The sequence below is a fragment of the Canis lupus genome, chromosome 24 (genome assembly GCF_003254725.2).
Source record: "Canis lupus dingo isolate Sandy chromosome 24, ASM325472v2, whole genome shotgun sequence".
In the NCBI taxonomy this organism is placed as follows: Eukaryota; Metazoa; Chordata; class Mammalia; order Carnivora; family Canidae; genus Canis; species Canis lupus.
This window is the reverse complement of record NC_064266.1, coordinates 2,871,769-2,887,137: the sequence shown is the minus strand read 5'-3', so window position 1 is coordinate 2,887,137 and position 15,369 is coordinate 2,871,769. Positions and strand designations below refer to the sequence as shown.

General features: G+C 39.8%; 1 protein-coding gene across 10 annotated transcripts in view; it reads right to left on the bottom strand.

Moving 5' to 3' along the window:
• Positions 1 to 15,369, bottom strand: part of RALGAPA2 (Ral GTPase activating protein catalytic subunit alpha 2) — a 328,009-nt gene that overhangs the window by 229,037 nt on the left and 83,603 nt on the right. For 9 of the 10 annotated variants that reach the window (XR_003144828.3, XR_003144834.3, XR_003144829.3 and 6 more), the window contains 5 exons: positions 13,036 to 13,213; positions 12,089 to 12,204; positions 8,737 to 8,875; positions 6,813 to 7,012; positions 152 to 379 (listed from right to left, as the gene is read on the bottom strand). Coding sequence is in view for 2 of the 10 variants with exons in the window: in XM_025469120.3 (XP_025324905.1) it covers positions 152 to 379; positions 6,813 to 7,012; positions 8,737 to 8,875; positions 12,089 to 12,204; positions 13,036 to 13,213 (861 nt within the window). In the remaining 8 variants the exon portion in view is untranslated. Of the gene's footprint in view, positions 1 to 151; positions 380 to 6,812; positions 7,013 to 8,736; positions 8,876 to 12,088; positions 12,205 to 13,035; positions 13,214 to 14,914; positions 15,263 to 15,369 lie in introns of those variants that run through there. The other variant, XR_003144833.3, reaches the window with a different exon arrangement.

The following is a 15,369-nucleotide window of genomic DNA, read 5'->3' as shown; positions in this document are numbered from 1 at the left end:
ATTGCAACACTCCACATAAAAGCATGATTAGAGGGATAATTCAGTCCTGTAATGTAGCCCAATTCATCAATAGTATTTCTTGCAGGACTATGAGCAAAAGAACAAGAACAAAGTTCTCTTCAGTTGCATGAACTTACACAAACAAACTAACCTGGCGAAAGACTTCGTTCACAAAGTTGACATAACCTCGCGTTGACAAGAGAATCCGCTGTACCATTTCATACACAGTGCGGTGCTCTTCCTCAATGCTACAAAGGCTGGAGTTGCTGAGTCTTCGGTCAGATAAGGTGCTGCTGTTGGAATGGTTTTTGTCCTGCTCTGCAGGCCCGCAACCATCCAGCTCCGGCGCCCTCTCTTGACCCACACCACCACCAACAGTCTGGAAGAAAGTCATGACCACCTCTGAGTGAGCCTCTTCGACACTCAAGAATGCCTAGTGAAACTGAAAGCTTGCTTTATGTAAAAGAACTCTGATTACTATCAACTTCAAGGCCAGCTAGACACCAGCCCTGCTTGAAGCACAAGGGGCTCCAGAACCTGTACTTACCAGTTTTCCAATTCACCAGCTCAGTTACTTTAACAGGAAAATACTAAATTATTGCATGAAGGGAGGCTGTGAAATTTTATCAACCTAGAAACTTTAACTTACATTTGCAAAATCATAGAACAAATTGTGTTAATGAATTTATACTATGATCACCTTTGGGCTCTAAATTCAGCACTTACTCTATGGTCACAGAGATTTGAAAGTTCAGTGCAATTTTTGTGGCCACAATATTGGAAAGCATCATTTGATTCACAAGACTTAGTGACACCTGATGAAAGAGTGTCTTGATCTTTAGAGGGTATTTTGTGAGAAGAATCTTGATCTGAATTTTATATTCAGAATCTCAAACTTAACTGAAATATTTACCAAATTTTAAATATTTAGAAGACTTTAAGAGCACAAAGAAATAAAATAATTCATGTGATGACTCACAAATTTTAATATGGATTTCTGCTCTCATCTATCTACCCATAGAATTAAAGGTTTCCTCCAAATATAATACATGTATAATTTTGCTTCGTTTTTGCAAATGCCACTATTATTTAAGTGTCAAAAAAGTATAATCCAAATACCATTAAAATTCTACCCACTGTGAATATTTTTTACAAAAAATGGTAAGATATGAGAGGTGCAAAATAGTAATTTCATAACTACCAAGGACAGTTTGAAAGCAGATACCCAAATAGCAATCTCTAGGGAAAAGTAATGGAAGATTATATTTATAATAATTTTTCTCTTCATGCCTTAGCTATTAAGTCTGTGTGGCTTATCAAAGGCACTGTCATATTTTGAGATGAGTTGTCCTATAGAAATTATTTCATCCTTTTGATGCATCAACTATCTTCCACAGAAAAATAAAATTTTACTCATTTTTACTGATATATATATATTTTAATATGTAAAGCATAGAGGTTAGATTAAGTCTAATGTCTCTTGTGGCTCAATAACCTATGACTTTTTTTTATCAGTAACTCCCATCTTCCCCACAAGCCAAAAAGGAAAAAAAAAAAACCATGTACATACTAAGCAAATCAAAAATGATCACAAATTCTATGACCCTCCTCTTCCCTTTGACCCACACGGAATACAGTGGAAGAGACCTGTGCCACCTCCAGGCCCAGCTCCAAGAGGCTGACAGTTACTACTTCCCATCTCTGGGAACCTTTGCTATTGGAGCTCTGAGAAGCCAAGGAAGAAGTCCAATAACCCTGCTACAGAGACTGCATGGAAGGGGAGGCCCAGCAGCACCCATCAAAGTAACAGGAATCTGAATAAAGTCATCCAGAGCCCTCTAGACCAACTAGCCTTGAACTAAAGAACACCACCCCCTGACCTCAGGTAATGCCGTTATGAAGCACAAGAACTGCCCAACCAGATCTTGCCCAAATTTCTGATCCAAAGAGTATAATGTGTAATATGACAAAAGGGTTGTTTTAGGCCACCAAGTTTTGAAGTCATTAGATAACTAATTGGGTAACATAGCAATTAGGTAGCTAAAACAATGTTAAGTAAAGAGGTATGTTTATGGGTTTTAATGTCAATTAATGTTTATAGAACTGGTAAAAAAAAAAAAAAAGGTCACTGTTGAAATTTTAAAATCACCACTCTGTTTCTCTAAAGTGGGTTGAGGTACTTTTATTTCATACAAAAATGAACTACTAAGGACTAAATAATACTTCACGAAAACATTTTCAGCTGAAATGATACACCAAGAACAGTTTTGCTCAGGTTGATGCTGTTGTCAACACAGTATATGGGATGTAAGAGCAACTGTATTTTCGTTCTCCCATGAATATCTGTTATACCAGATTCTCCAAGTAGTAAGAAACTTTAGCCTAGAAGATATATTAATTCCTCTCCTCCCTGGTGAAAAATACTGTTAAAGGTATTAATTAGTTTTAGATCCAGAGGCAAATTCACTTTGGAAAAAAACACACCAAAAAATCCTCAAACATGATCTTTAAAATAATATTGGCAAAAGTGTAAACTCTATTTGGAAATAGCACTTAAAATATTGTTTTGAAGGGCTTTTACAAGAGTAATAAATCCTTTGAAAAGAGATTTTCGAATCAATTGACTTATAATATTCACTTTAAATAGGCAAAATTATATTAAATTTGAGATTCCAAATAAAAACTTTCAGGAGACAGGGATGCCTGGGTGGCTTAGCGGTTGAGCACCTGCCCCTGGCTCAGGGTGTAATCCCACCGTCTCAGGATCAAGTCCCACAACAGGCTCGCTGCCTGGAGCCTGCTCTGCCTATGTCTCTGCCTTTCTCTCTCTGTCTTTTATGAATAAATAAATAAAATCTTTTTTAAAAAAAACTTTCAGGAGACAAATGAAATTATATGTGCTTTTATTCCTGCAACTCAGTCTCCAAAATGTAATATTCAATTGTTTAAATTGCTTTTTCTCATGCACAATGAAGATGAAGAGAGGAATGCAGCAGACACATGTGAGATGAGGTGGGAAACACAGCCATAAGGCATGGAAGGGAGCACAGGAGGCAACTGGTCACCTGAATAACGACGACCCCCACCCCAAAGATGTCCATGCCTTAATCCCCAAAACCTCTGAGTATCTTACCTTACTTGGCAAATGGGATTTAGCAGGTGTGATTAAATTAAGGTGTGAGAGGGAAAGATAATCCTGGATTATCTGGGTGGTCCCAGTGTAATGACAAGGATCCATAAGGAGAAAGGAGGACCAGACATAGAAGGCAATGTGTAGATGGAAACAGGGAGGAAAGGTGACGTGATGAAGAGCCACAAGCCAGGGAATGGATTCTCCTCTAGAGCCTCCAAAAGGAACACAGACCTGCCAACACCTTGATTTTATCACACTGACACTGATTTTGGACTTCTGACTTCCAGAACTACAAGATAATAAACTTCTGTTGTTTCAAGCCACTGAAAGTTTGTGATTTGCTACAGTGGCACTATAAAACTACTATAACAACTCACTGTGAGGCATACTGAGAGTCTAAACAATGGCAGCAACCATTTTTAGGCAAGGCCATCTGCAGGGTGGTAGCCCTGGGCCTGGACAGCTGTCTGCCCAGCATCCATTCCCCCACCCCAATGGAACCCCAATGCTCCCTGTACCTCCTCCCCTGCAGCCCAGGTGATTCACAGGAAGCTGGCCCTATCCACAGTACCAACAAAGTGTTCTGTTTCTTGGAAGCCAGTTATGTGCCTCCTGGGTCATAGCCAGCTGTAAGTCAGTCAGTGCCTTATTACTGTTCCAGAAGGTAACCTAGATTGTCCCAGACAAAAGGGAAGGGCTTTGTATCTCTGGGTTGTCTCTGAACATGAACAAGGAAGGCAGTGCCCCAGCTGTTGGCAGCCATGTTATATTTGGCAGGGAAGCCAAAAACAAACTTGCCAGAGGGAAAGGGCAGAGTAGGGAAAACTGTAGCAAATCATGGAGAGAGTGTGAATAAACCATATGCGCTGCCAGCCCTGCCATGAGCTCCTTCTTTATGAGATTAAAATACTTCTTTTTTTATCTTTAAGACAGTTTGAGTTACAGAGTTTTTTTCTGTTAGGATGATACAACCATCAGAACTGATTCAGGAGGTCAGACTTTTATAACACTAAGAAAATCAGATAATAAAAGTAGAGGACTCATGAGCGTGAATAACCAACTAAGGAAAAAAACTAGAATCTTGAATCAGTGGTTAGTTTGCTATTCTCACCACTTCTCATCATCCAAATGTATTTTTCAAGAATGAGAAACTTACTTTCAATAAATATAGTGACAGTTTTCTGAAATTTTGAAACCAGGTAGGAAGAAGTCATAGCCTCTAAATAGACTGTTTTGAATGTCTTAACATTCACACAAGATACAATGTAAAACTTATCAAAGAGTGTGACTGAGTTTCTTATATGTGATTTCATACAAATTTGTGTCTACCTGATGATTTTTAGTTTTTGTTTATCTGATGGGTGAATAAAGGTCTCTCAATATGGCCCAGAATCAACAGTGTTCCCTGGCTCATAGTGAAATCCAGGGTCATTTTTATTTCCCTTTCTGTGAACTTGTCTTTCATCTCCTTTTGTCTGTTTTTCAATTGGACTGTTTGTCTTATCAATTTGTAGGCCCTCTCTACATACCAGAAGCATGAACTCCTTTAACAGCTTTGATGTTATAGATGCTTTTCACAGTCTGTTGCCTGCGTGTGGCTTTACTCGATCTTTTTACGTAAAAATCTTTTCAAAATTTTAAAATGAAGTGGAATCTCATTTCTTCTATGGCTTGTGGGTCTTATCCCTACCACTTCCCAAACTTATACCTTCCCCTAGATTATTTCCTAAATTCTTTATCATTTTGTTTTTATATCTAGGCCTTAAATCAATTTAGAAGTTAAATCAATCTGACATCTGCTTCCATATGTAGCATGAAGCAAGGTTCTGAAAAAGAGAGAGAAAGACCCATCAACAATTCTTTTAGCTCTCAGGGTTATAGATTAGATTTGATATTCAATGCTACTCTGTCCCATTTTCTAGAGGGAACTTGTAGTTTCTGTCTGGAACTTTGATAATTTCTTCTTAATCCCTGAAAGTCAAATAGGTTTATGTCTGTTCAGGTTTTTTGTCTGTTTAGCTAATTCTTCCTGGGACTTGAAGGCCTTTTTAGTCTAAGGCATGACTTTTTTTGCTGAAAGAAAGTAAATTTTGCATGTTTAATTTCACATCTGATTTTTTCTCCTTTTGCCCTCATGATACTTGGAAGGTGGATCTGGACCTGACCTCTGCGCTTATTTATTCATTTCCGATTTCTAGTGCTTTGAATTTTTTCTCAGTGTTGTGGGATATTCCTTTGGAAAATCAATTTTGTTCTTACCATCTCCATTTTACCTATTAAAATCTTAAACTAATGAACTTAAGGTTTTTTAAGGCTTTCTTTTTTTTAAAGATTTTTAAAATTTATTTGACAGAAAGAAAGAACACCCTTGATCAAGCACAAGCAGGGGGAGTGGCAGACAGAGGGAGAAACAAGCTCCCTGCTGAGCAGGAAGCCCAATGCAGGGCTCAATCTCAGGGCCCTGGGATCATGACCTGAGCCAAAGGCAGACGCTTAACCGACTGAGCCACCCAGGCACCCCAAAGCTTTCTTTTAAAACCTTCAGTAAGTCTTTTGTTGCTCTTACTACAATTGTATCCCCCTCAGATTTCTTTGAAAATAAGTTTCTTTAGTTAGTTCTTATCAATGAGGCCACGTGCTCTGGACCTGCTTGGTGCTCCTCCATCAACAGGCTAATTGTCACTCCAGTGTGTGTACTCTTTTTTTTTTAAATGTTTTTTTTTAATTATTTATGATAGTCACACACACAAAGAGAGAGAGAGAGAGAGGCAGAGACACAGGCAGAGGGAGAAGCAGGCTCCATGCACCAGGAGCCTGACGTGGGATTCGGTCCCGGGTCTCCAGGATCGCGCCCTTGGCCAAAGGCAGGCGCTAAACCACTGCGCCACCCAGGGATCCCCGGTGTGTGTACTCTTGAGCTCAGGCCTAGTCATGCTCTAGGAACTCCAGGCCATCAGCAAACCTGCTGTGAGTGGACCACATTTTCTGCATAAAACCATGTCCTTGCCATGAAGCACTTGCTCTCAAACTTCCCCAAGTGCTCCTGCTCTATGCGTGCAAACTCCCTAAGCAACTCAGCCTGTTGGGAAAGCTCCATTTGTCTGTGACCAAGGCCCACAAGAGAGGGAAGATACACCATGGGCCCCACACAGAAAGAGGTCTTTACTGAAGACCTCAGAGAGAGACAACCTTCTTTTCTCGGGATCCCATCATGGCACCCCAAAATCCTGAGATGCTCTTCTACTCCTTCCCCTGAGATCCCAAGAGGGGACTTAGCAGTCTCACAGGCCCTTCCCATGGCCCACCTGCATGTCTCCTGAGGGCCTTCTTAGTGCTGGGGATTGGTAACGGCAACACAGGTCCCTGGTCTTATGCTCCGAGGTCACTGGTACTTGAGCAAAAGGGGGAAAATGAGAGGAAGCCAGGAGTGTGTGCACAACAGCCATCTTCTCAGAATGTCTCCTTAGCCCCCAAGATTGCCTTGTCATGGCAATGTCAACAGAGCACTGCAAGTGCTACCTCAGAGCTCTCTCTGATACTTCAGCAATACAGACAGAGCCCACCAATAAAACCAATTCCTATAACTAACATCCTTTAAGAACCAAAAACCCTAAAAATTACTTTGGTATGTGTTAGTGAACTTTTACCTAAGTAAAAGATAAGAAGATGAATGACATACCTGTATAATTTTGGGTAGTACATCAACTCCATTTTTAGTGTTTTGTGTTGTAGTTAGATACTTTTTTTCCAAAAAGAAAGTTACAATCCATTTAATAAAAACAACACGAGCTGCCATGTATGGAATTTTTGTACTGTAAATGTTTTCACTGTCTCGAGTTGTAGTAATATACACTGGCTTTGGTCTCAAATGGGGGATGTCTGGAAGAAAAGAACATATGATTAGGATAGTGAGTGTAACCCCCACAAATGGCACAACTGGTTCAGTTTCTAACTAAGCAGATATATAATTGGTGTCTGAATAGCAAAATTAAAGAGCCAGAAATTATTTAAAATGACACCTTTTGGTAGACGTGCTTCTTTCTGATTCTGCCTCGCAATCTGACCAATATGGGACAGTGACTACTGTTACTGTTTATTTGTTGTAACTATGACATACAGCTATGGAAGTACTCAGATAATAACTCTTTTTAACAAATTTGAGAAATGATATGAGATCATAATAAAAATCTTTTCACATACATTATAATTAAATTAATCTTATTTTATGGCTGAAACAAATCTAAAAGCATCTTTGGACATTTTTCATCATTTAAGCTATTTTATTATTTTAATCATTTTAGGTATTTTAACATCCAATACTTCACTAATCAAATCCATGGGACTTTAGTTTTATATCCTCTTCCCTTTAGATGAATCCAAAGAATAGAATCAGTATAATCTACTTTATGTCTGAAAGAATTCATCTTTGAGGTGTCAGATACCACCATTTTCAAAGAATTAATAAGAAGTCCCTTTCTCATTCTTTAAATTCCATAATCAATACCAAAAAAATTACACAGTATTGGATTTGAGATACTACTTGCTGCATGTTCACCTCTCTTACTTTTTACATACCTGGAGGTACTTACATGAGGCAGACAAGTTCTCAACAAATAACTTTTAATTTCAGCATATTAAAGTATATTGTGTTTTTCACAGTGAATATAGACTATAAAATCAGAAACAAATTCTGAAAAAAATATCTACATATATATAGCTAACAAAATACATATCTATCCCAGTACCTCTAAAGGTTAGTATTTCTACATCTTTCAAAATGCACCAAGCTTCTGCTGTTTCCCCTTTATCCAAACATGCACGTGTGTGCGTGTGCGTGTGTATGTGTATAAATCCCAAAGACAATTGAATTAGTCCACATTCCCCAGATGGATTAATGTCTGTTGTGACCTCTTCCCCTCCAAAATTGTTCCTGATTATTCATTTTAACTAATTTCACTACTTTAAAATAATAAGGAGAGGAAAATTTGCCTTCGCCACCCCCACTCCTCTGCCACCAATCTAAGGGGTGCTTCTGTCTGTGAGCCTTCATTTATCATACAAGAAAAACTTTAGCAGCTAAATTAGAAATTCCATTATGTTTCCTTCCTTTCTGAGGCTTACTGTCCATAGGTTGCCCAGTTGCCCAAACATCAGCATCTGTTGAATGAAAGATCCAGTATAAAAGAAAGGGCCTACTGTGGGCAGCTATATGACCTAGGCTGGCCTGCCTCGCCACTGAGCAAGGTCTGGAGTCATCACACCCTACCATTCATAAGAGGAAATGCAAGTTTTATTTTAACATTAAAAGATTTTAAATATTACTACACCAAAAAATCATGACACATGTCAAATTTTTTCTGATTACAGAAGCCACAGTTCCCCTTTATCGCTATAAGTTGAGGTACCCCTTAGTCTGTACAAATAGGTAAAGTCATCTATTAGGAAATAATTTATTAGGAAACCTTAAACCTCCTACAATAATGTTACCATTAAATTTAGGAATAAAATGACTATTTTACTTAAAAATAATCAAAGGTCACTTTGAAAGAGACTGGACAGCTTCCCTGTGGACATCCTCTAGACATTGTGCAATCAGTACTTACCAAGTATGGGTTTGTAGATGTTTGTTAACTTAGTAAATGATGGAAATAAATGAGGAAGATAATACTTTCGAAACAATGTAAAAAGAAATTTAAAACCAGTATCTTGATTCTCCTTATTCTTCCACTCCAAGCTTGCAGCCTTTGGATAATATGTGGGAAAGAACATATGTACATTTACATTTCAACTTAATGTACACTAAACTGAAATGCTGTTATCTTATAAAAATTCCTACCCTAAATTAAAAAAAAAAAAACTTGACCAAGTTAACAATCACATAATGAAATCATGTCTTAAAAATCAAATGATGAGAAAAATGAATACTTCAAAACACAATGGTAACCATGTTAAAGACGTTTTTACTACTTTTAAAAAGTCACCCAATGGTATGTTTCTAACCTTGCTCTACTCATCATTCCTATAGTTTTTTCCACATGTTCTCTATAATGATTTAACATTCCTTCTGCCCTTAAAACATTAAGTCAGATGTAATGTAGTACTTTAAAAAAAAAAAAAACTGGAAAAGGGCCATTTATAATAATCAGGAATTAAGGAAATAATCCCTTACAAGGATTTCATCTAATGTTACCTACATGAAAAATCAGTATCATCAGAAGGCAAAGGTACAGAAACTTGGAAAGTGTACTGTCCTTATTAAAAGCAACCCAAGGGATCCCTGGGTGGCGCAGTGGTTTGGCGCCTGCCTTTGGCCCAGGGCGTGATCCTGGAGACCCGGGATCGAATCCCACGTCGGGCTCCCGGTGCATGGAGCCTGCTTCTCCCTCTGCCTATGTCTCTGCCTCTCTCTCTCTCTCTGTGACTATCATAAATAAATAAATAAAAATTAAAAAAAAAAAAAAAAAAAGCAACCCAAGAGCTAAGATAAGCAGATCTACCAGTCCAGCTACACCTGTCACCGGTTCTTGATACTTGTTAAAACACAGCACTCTGAAGCAAAGCTTTCCAACTTCCTTCATGACACAGCCCACTTAGAAAATCGAAACATCTGTGCAGCATCTGAGTTCAAGGGATGAGGGGCTTTGGCTGCCCTAGGGGCAGAGGGGCTCCGTGTCAGTAACCTGTCAGAAGTTCTCAGGGGTGAGCTAAGGGAGAAACTTGCTCTGAGGACTCAGTAGAGAGAAGGGAGGGAAGGAGAGGGGGATGAGCATGCACAAACAATTCTGCACATGATTCAGGGGTTTCACGGTCTCCATAAAAATCCCTACCCTATATCACCAGCATCCTTCCTCCAGTGGGATTCTGAGAATTATGTGACATCTGAAGTTGCACGGCTCATTACTGACACATCTAGAATGAGACTGAAGTGCCCCAACACATCAAAGTTCTCAATATTTCATGCTGATCTCCAGGGACAGATGGAATGCCCTACCACTTCTGAGCAGATGGAGTTAGAGATGCAGGTGGCCCCAACAGGGCCACAACATGCAGCTTCCAGAAGACAACACAATACCACAGTCTGCTCTCAGGATTCTGGAGTCCTTATGTTTCTAGTATAGGCTAAAGGAAATGGGAGAGGAGAGCAGACAAGATCGCCCAATAGGACAGAGTAGTCAGAAAGGGAGGTAAGTACTGAATCTTGAAGAACAGCAGAGAGAAACAAAACAGTCCCCTAAAGAAAACTGGTAAGAGAAAGGGAGGAGGAGAGAAGGAAGAAAACACTATGGGGGGAGAGACTATCACGAAGAAAGTATAGTCACTGTTGGATCATTTGAAAGATTAAGTAAGGCAAAAACTAAAGTGTCCTTTCTCTGCACTTGACCACTCAACCTCCTTCATGGCCTTGGGCCTCCATCTTAGCAGTAACAGGGCAGAGGCAGGCAACAGTGAGTGTTGGATGAGGAAGTGGACCGAGCAGAGATTAGAATGTCAACAAACTTGGTTGAGGAGGACACAGAAACTGGACAGAGAGTTCCCAGGAAGAACTCAGGACTAGGGACAAGAAAAGTGTTCATGAGAGAAAAGAATTCAGTGGTGTGGTTTTTTTTTTTTTCTCTGAACCATATCAGAAATGTAGACTAGGAGACAGGGATCACCTACTGAAATCATAACTAATGATATTAACTCTGTGTTCAGTTAGTAAACATCAGAGAGAAGGACATGTGACATCAAGGTGGCCTGTGCTGACAGCACAAAGAGATACCTCCGTATGCTTCTGTCCACATCTTCCTGCCTGCTCTGCCTGTTCCTCATCTGCCCGCACAGCTCTGAGCCTACCTCCTCCTCCATCCTGCCTTGCTAGCACAGAAACCAGGGGTCAGGAAGGAGCAAAGAGGCAAAAATAGGTTAATATACTATGAGATAACAGAAAATACATATGGTCTCTGCTCCCATTTCCTTGCATAGAGCCCCTAAAACCCTTGTAATTTCCTAAGTGATAAGGGCACTGGGAACATCTTTTGTTCTAATAAAACAACTCTGGGTGGGCTCCCAGAGGACTCCTAAAAGCTGGTCACCAGAAAGACCACGCCATGATTAGAACTTGGAATTTTCAGCACCTCCACCCCAACTCCTCCATTCCTCTAGAGAGGGTAGAGGGGCTGGAGACGGTATATGTCTATGTGAGGCAGCCTTACATAAAAATCCCAGTAGCAGGGGTTTCAGGGAGCTTCCAGGTGAGTAAACATATCTGTGTGCCAGGAAGGTGATGAACCCCAACTCAGGGGCTTGGGCCCTCCCAGACTGTGCCCTTTATGTCTCTTCATTAGTCTGTCCATCTATATCCTTTATCATATCCTTTAATAACCTGGTAAATGAAAACAAACGTTTCCCAGTGTTCTGTGAGCCACTCTAGCAAATCAGTTGAACCTGAGGAGGAGTTGTGGGAACCTCTGATTTGTAGCCAAGTTGTACAGAAGCTATGGGTAACCTGGGGCCCTCCTACTTGTGATGGGTACCTGAATGTGATGAAACAGTCTCATGGGACTGAGCCCTTAACCTGTGGAATCTGATGCCATCTCCAGGCAGACAGTGTCAAAGCTGAGTTAAACTACAGGACACCCTGCTGGTGTTGCAGAGTCACCTGGTGGCAGGAAAAACCCATACACTCGGGAACCACTAGTGTCAGAAGTGAAGTGTTCCGTGTGAATGTGGTAATAATATGAAAGTAGATGGAGAACTGAGTTTTTTCCTTTACATACGCACTCAAACAAAACAGTACGTATGCCAGGTCTTTACTGATATCATCTGGCACATATCTATTTCTAGTGGTGTATCATCTCCTCAAAGAAAAAGCAAAGATAGAAAATATGGATGAGCAGGAAGAAAAGAAGCCATGTTTTCTCTTTCCCACTGAGAGTAAGATCTTTACTGAGCTATCCACGATTTTGCTCTTACCTGAATAACCATATACTTCAACAGTATTTGAAGAAAAAAGCATGTTTGGTCCTCAGCAATCTTTTCCCCTGATATGGCTGGCAGTAGTGGAGTGATTTCTTCTGGATATATCTTTGCTGCAGAATGGAAAACAAGAAGAGCTCTTTCACCACAGTTAAAAGGGTTTTTTTTTTTTTTTTTTTTTTTTTTTTTTTTTTTTTTTAATGGCCTCTATTAGAATACATCTATCCCTCCACTGGAACTGGCTCACACTATACTCCAGGTCAGTGTGCATCAAGGGTTTAGAAATACTGTGTAAATGTCCATGAAGCCACCTCTCTCTCTGAACCATTCTTTTCTCTTTCAAATTCTGCTTTGGTCAGCCTAAGATCAAGTGACTGCCACTGAGCAATAAAGTGATATGCATTAATAAATCAATGGCCCTAACCGGCAAGTTTCTTGAAAACTCACAGGATATAACTGGCTGCCATTAATACTCCCAGGAGGCCACTACTGTCCCTCCATGAATGCTGCATGAAAATACACAGCTGGCAAAAAAGAGCATGGGTGAGCAGACCAATGTCCACTCATGAAACAATCATGATGAGGACAATGAACAGTAGTTCTGGATGGCAGATTTAAATGTCATTAAGAGCCATTAAAACACTCCAGACGCACCATGTGTCTCTATTTCCTGCTATTGCCAACATCTGTCCGCTCCCTTCCATTCCTGTTTCCACTACTTCAGTAAATTTCTCCTGTCACCATTTCATATAAGACAGGCTCTGATAACTTCAATTCTAATGTCTGTAAGACTTCACTGTGAATATGAACAGGTAGTAATTCCTCCTCCAAACAAACCCATCTATGAAATAAAGATTTCTATTCAAGGTAATGACAAACAAAGGAATTCCTCAATGTAACTTCAAGAATCATTTCAACCTGTAAGGTCTGCTAATGTTACTCACCATCCGCTACACTAGGGCTAGGATTGATGAGTGTCTCCAGCGTACAGGGACCTCGGGATGACATGATCGCTGGGAAACCAGGCACAAGGCAAGCAAAAATTAGCACCTGCTCTTCTGCACAGTTTGTCTGAAGTGCTTGAAGCCACAGAAGAAACAGCCTGATTCCTTCACATCTTATCTAAAAATAAAATTAAAGGCAACAAAATTAAACACTGACATGTTTACACAGAGATGTACTGCAATGCAGAATCGGTTCTGAGAAAGTAAAACTAGAAGTTAAAGGTACTGTTAAATTACTACACCAGGTTCCTTTAGTGACAAATAAGCAGGCATGCTGCAATAAGCACAAAGGTTAAGAGCTGGGGGCTGGAGCCTCAGTGACTGGATTAGAATGCAAGTTCTACTACTTGCTGGCTTAGCTATGGCCAGTGGAGAACCACTTAATTTCTCTATGCATTAGTCTCCCCCTCTGTAAAATAGGGATGATAACAAAATGTACCACAAGGTACTGGTACAGGGTTAAATGAGTTACAACAGTACCCATAACATTAATAGTCAATTATCCACAAAAATAATACAAAGATCATCTTTCTCCAGATTTACACTGTGCTTTGAATAGAGTTTTTGTCATGTCTCTACAATATGCACATGTATAATGAATGTAATGTTCCTGAAAAATCTTAGAACTAAATCAGACTTTGAAGACCTGGCTGAATGGGACAGGGTAGCTCTCCAGCTTCCCTGCCTTATGTCCCTACTCGGCTCTCTCCAACAGCTTCCCTGTGCTCTGAACCACCAGCACTACTTGGTGGGATACATCAATACAGGCAGACGGGCCCTTTGTCCTCTTCTACACGTACTTTCAGCTCCATCCCATTCCTAGAATTCATAAACACAGGTATGCAATTGTTTCTACCTTCCTAAATGGCTGGAAAGATAACACCAATAAAATTAAGGAAAAGAGATGAAAAACCTCTCATATGAAGCTGAAAGATACAGTGAGCTCCAAATGTAGGTAACTGAGAGACTGCCTGATCTCTCAACTACACCAAGGTGGTGCAGATTCCTTAAGCTTAAGGGTTTAAGCCAAACATGAGGCTCTGCAGAAAAGCCAAAAGAAGGGAAGGGAAGGGAAAGGAAGAGGAGAAAAGAAGGGAGAGGAGGGGGTTGGAGGTAGAGGAGGAGGGGGAGAGAAGGAGGGAAAAGAAGGATAAGGAAGGGGAAAGGAGGGGAAAGGAGGGGAAGGGAGGGGAAGGGAGGGGAAGGAAGGGAAAGAGCAAGCTTAGCTGACTCCCCAAAGAAGCCAAACACACCAAGACAGATATACCCTGTCTGGAGATAGTTCTACTCTATCAACAGTGGATTCCAGGACACACTCTCAGACATGCCCATGGACACACCACTGCTGTGCACAAACCTTCATGACCACTCACACCCGTCCTCCTCTCCCCAAGCAGGCAAAATAAGTGGTGGCACTGCTGAATACACAATAGACAAAAAAAATGACATGGCTCTATGTATATCTAACCAAATTATATTAAATTTAACAGGAGGAAAGTTTCTATAAAATTATATCATGTCTCCAACTTTTTATGTTAACTATCTTTAAGTTAATAATATATATATACAAGGCCAGTAATAAACCTGAGGTCACAACCTGGTAAGTTTTAACTGTAAGATTATTAATATTAAAATAGGAAGGATAAAATATGGAATCTATTGTGAAGCTATGAATAACTCACCTCCCTTTTTCAATATGTAAGAGATACTTAACAGCAAATTTAAGTGGCTAAGAGTGTTTAGACTGTTATAAAATAAAAAATATATGGGGAACTTATTAAAAGCACATACATAACTTGATTAGCTACAAGTGAATTACCTTCCATAAAATACATATTCCAGGCTGGCTTCTCTTGCTATTTATGTTTTAGGGTCATCTTACCTAGCATCAAATGTTATATATCATCATAAAAGGTATGTTCATTTTTAAATAAGCCAAAGGTAACCTGAAGTACAAGATCAATCTGCGGCAAACAAATAAGTAAAATATTAAGAGTAAGGCTCTGCTGCTCTTCCCCCGACAATGGTTCTCAAAACCAGCAAAAATAATTCAGATGCAACTATAATTTTAACAAGATTACTGAGGTGAACAGAATTCAGCACATTAACTCTGAAGCTTGGAGAGGAACTGGTTCAACCCCTTCCCTTTCCTGATGATAAAACTAGAGCAGTTAGTGCCTTGGCAATGGTTCCCTGACTACACAGCAGAATCAAAATTAGAATTCTGAATTCCAAACTCTGAATCGCAAGGTCTTTCTCTGAATAGTATCTAAA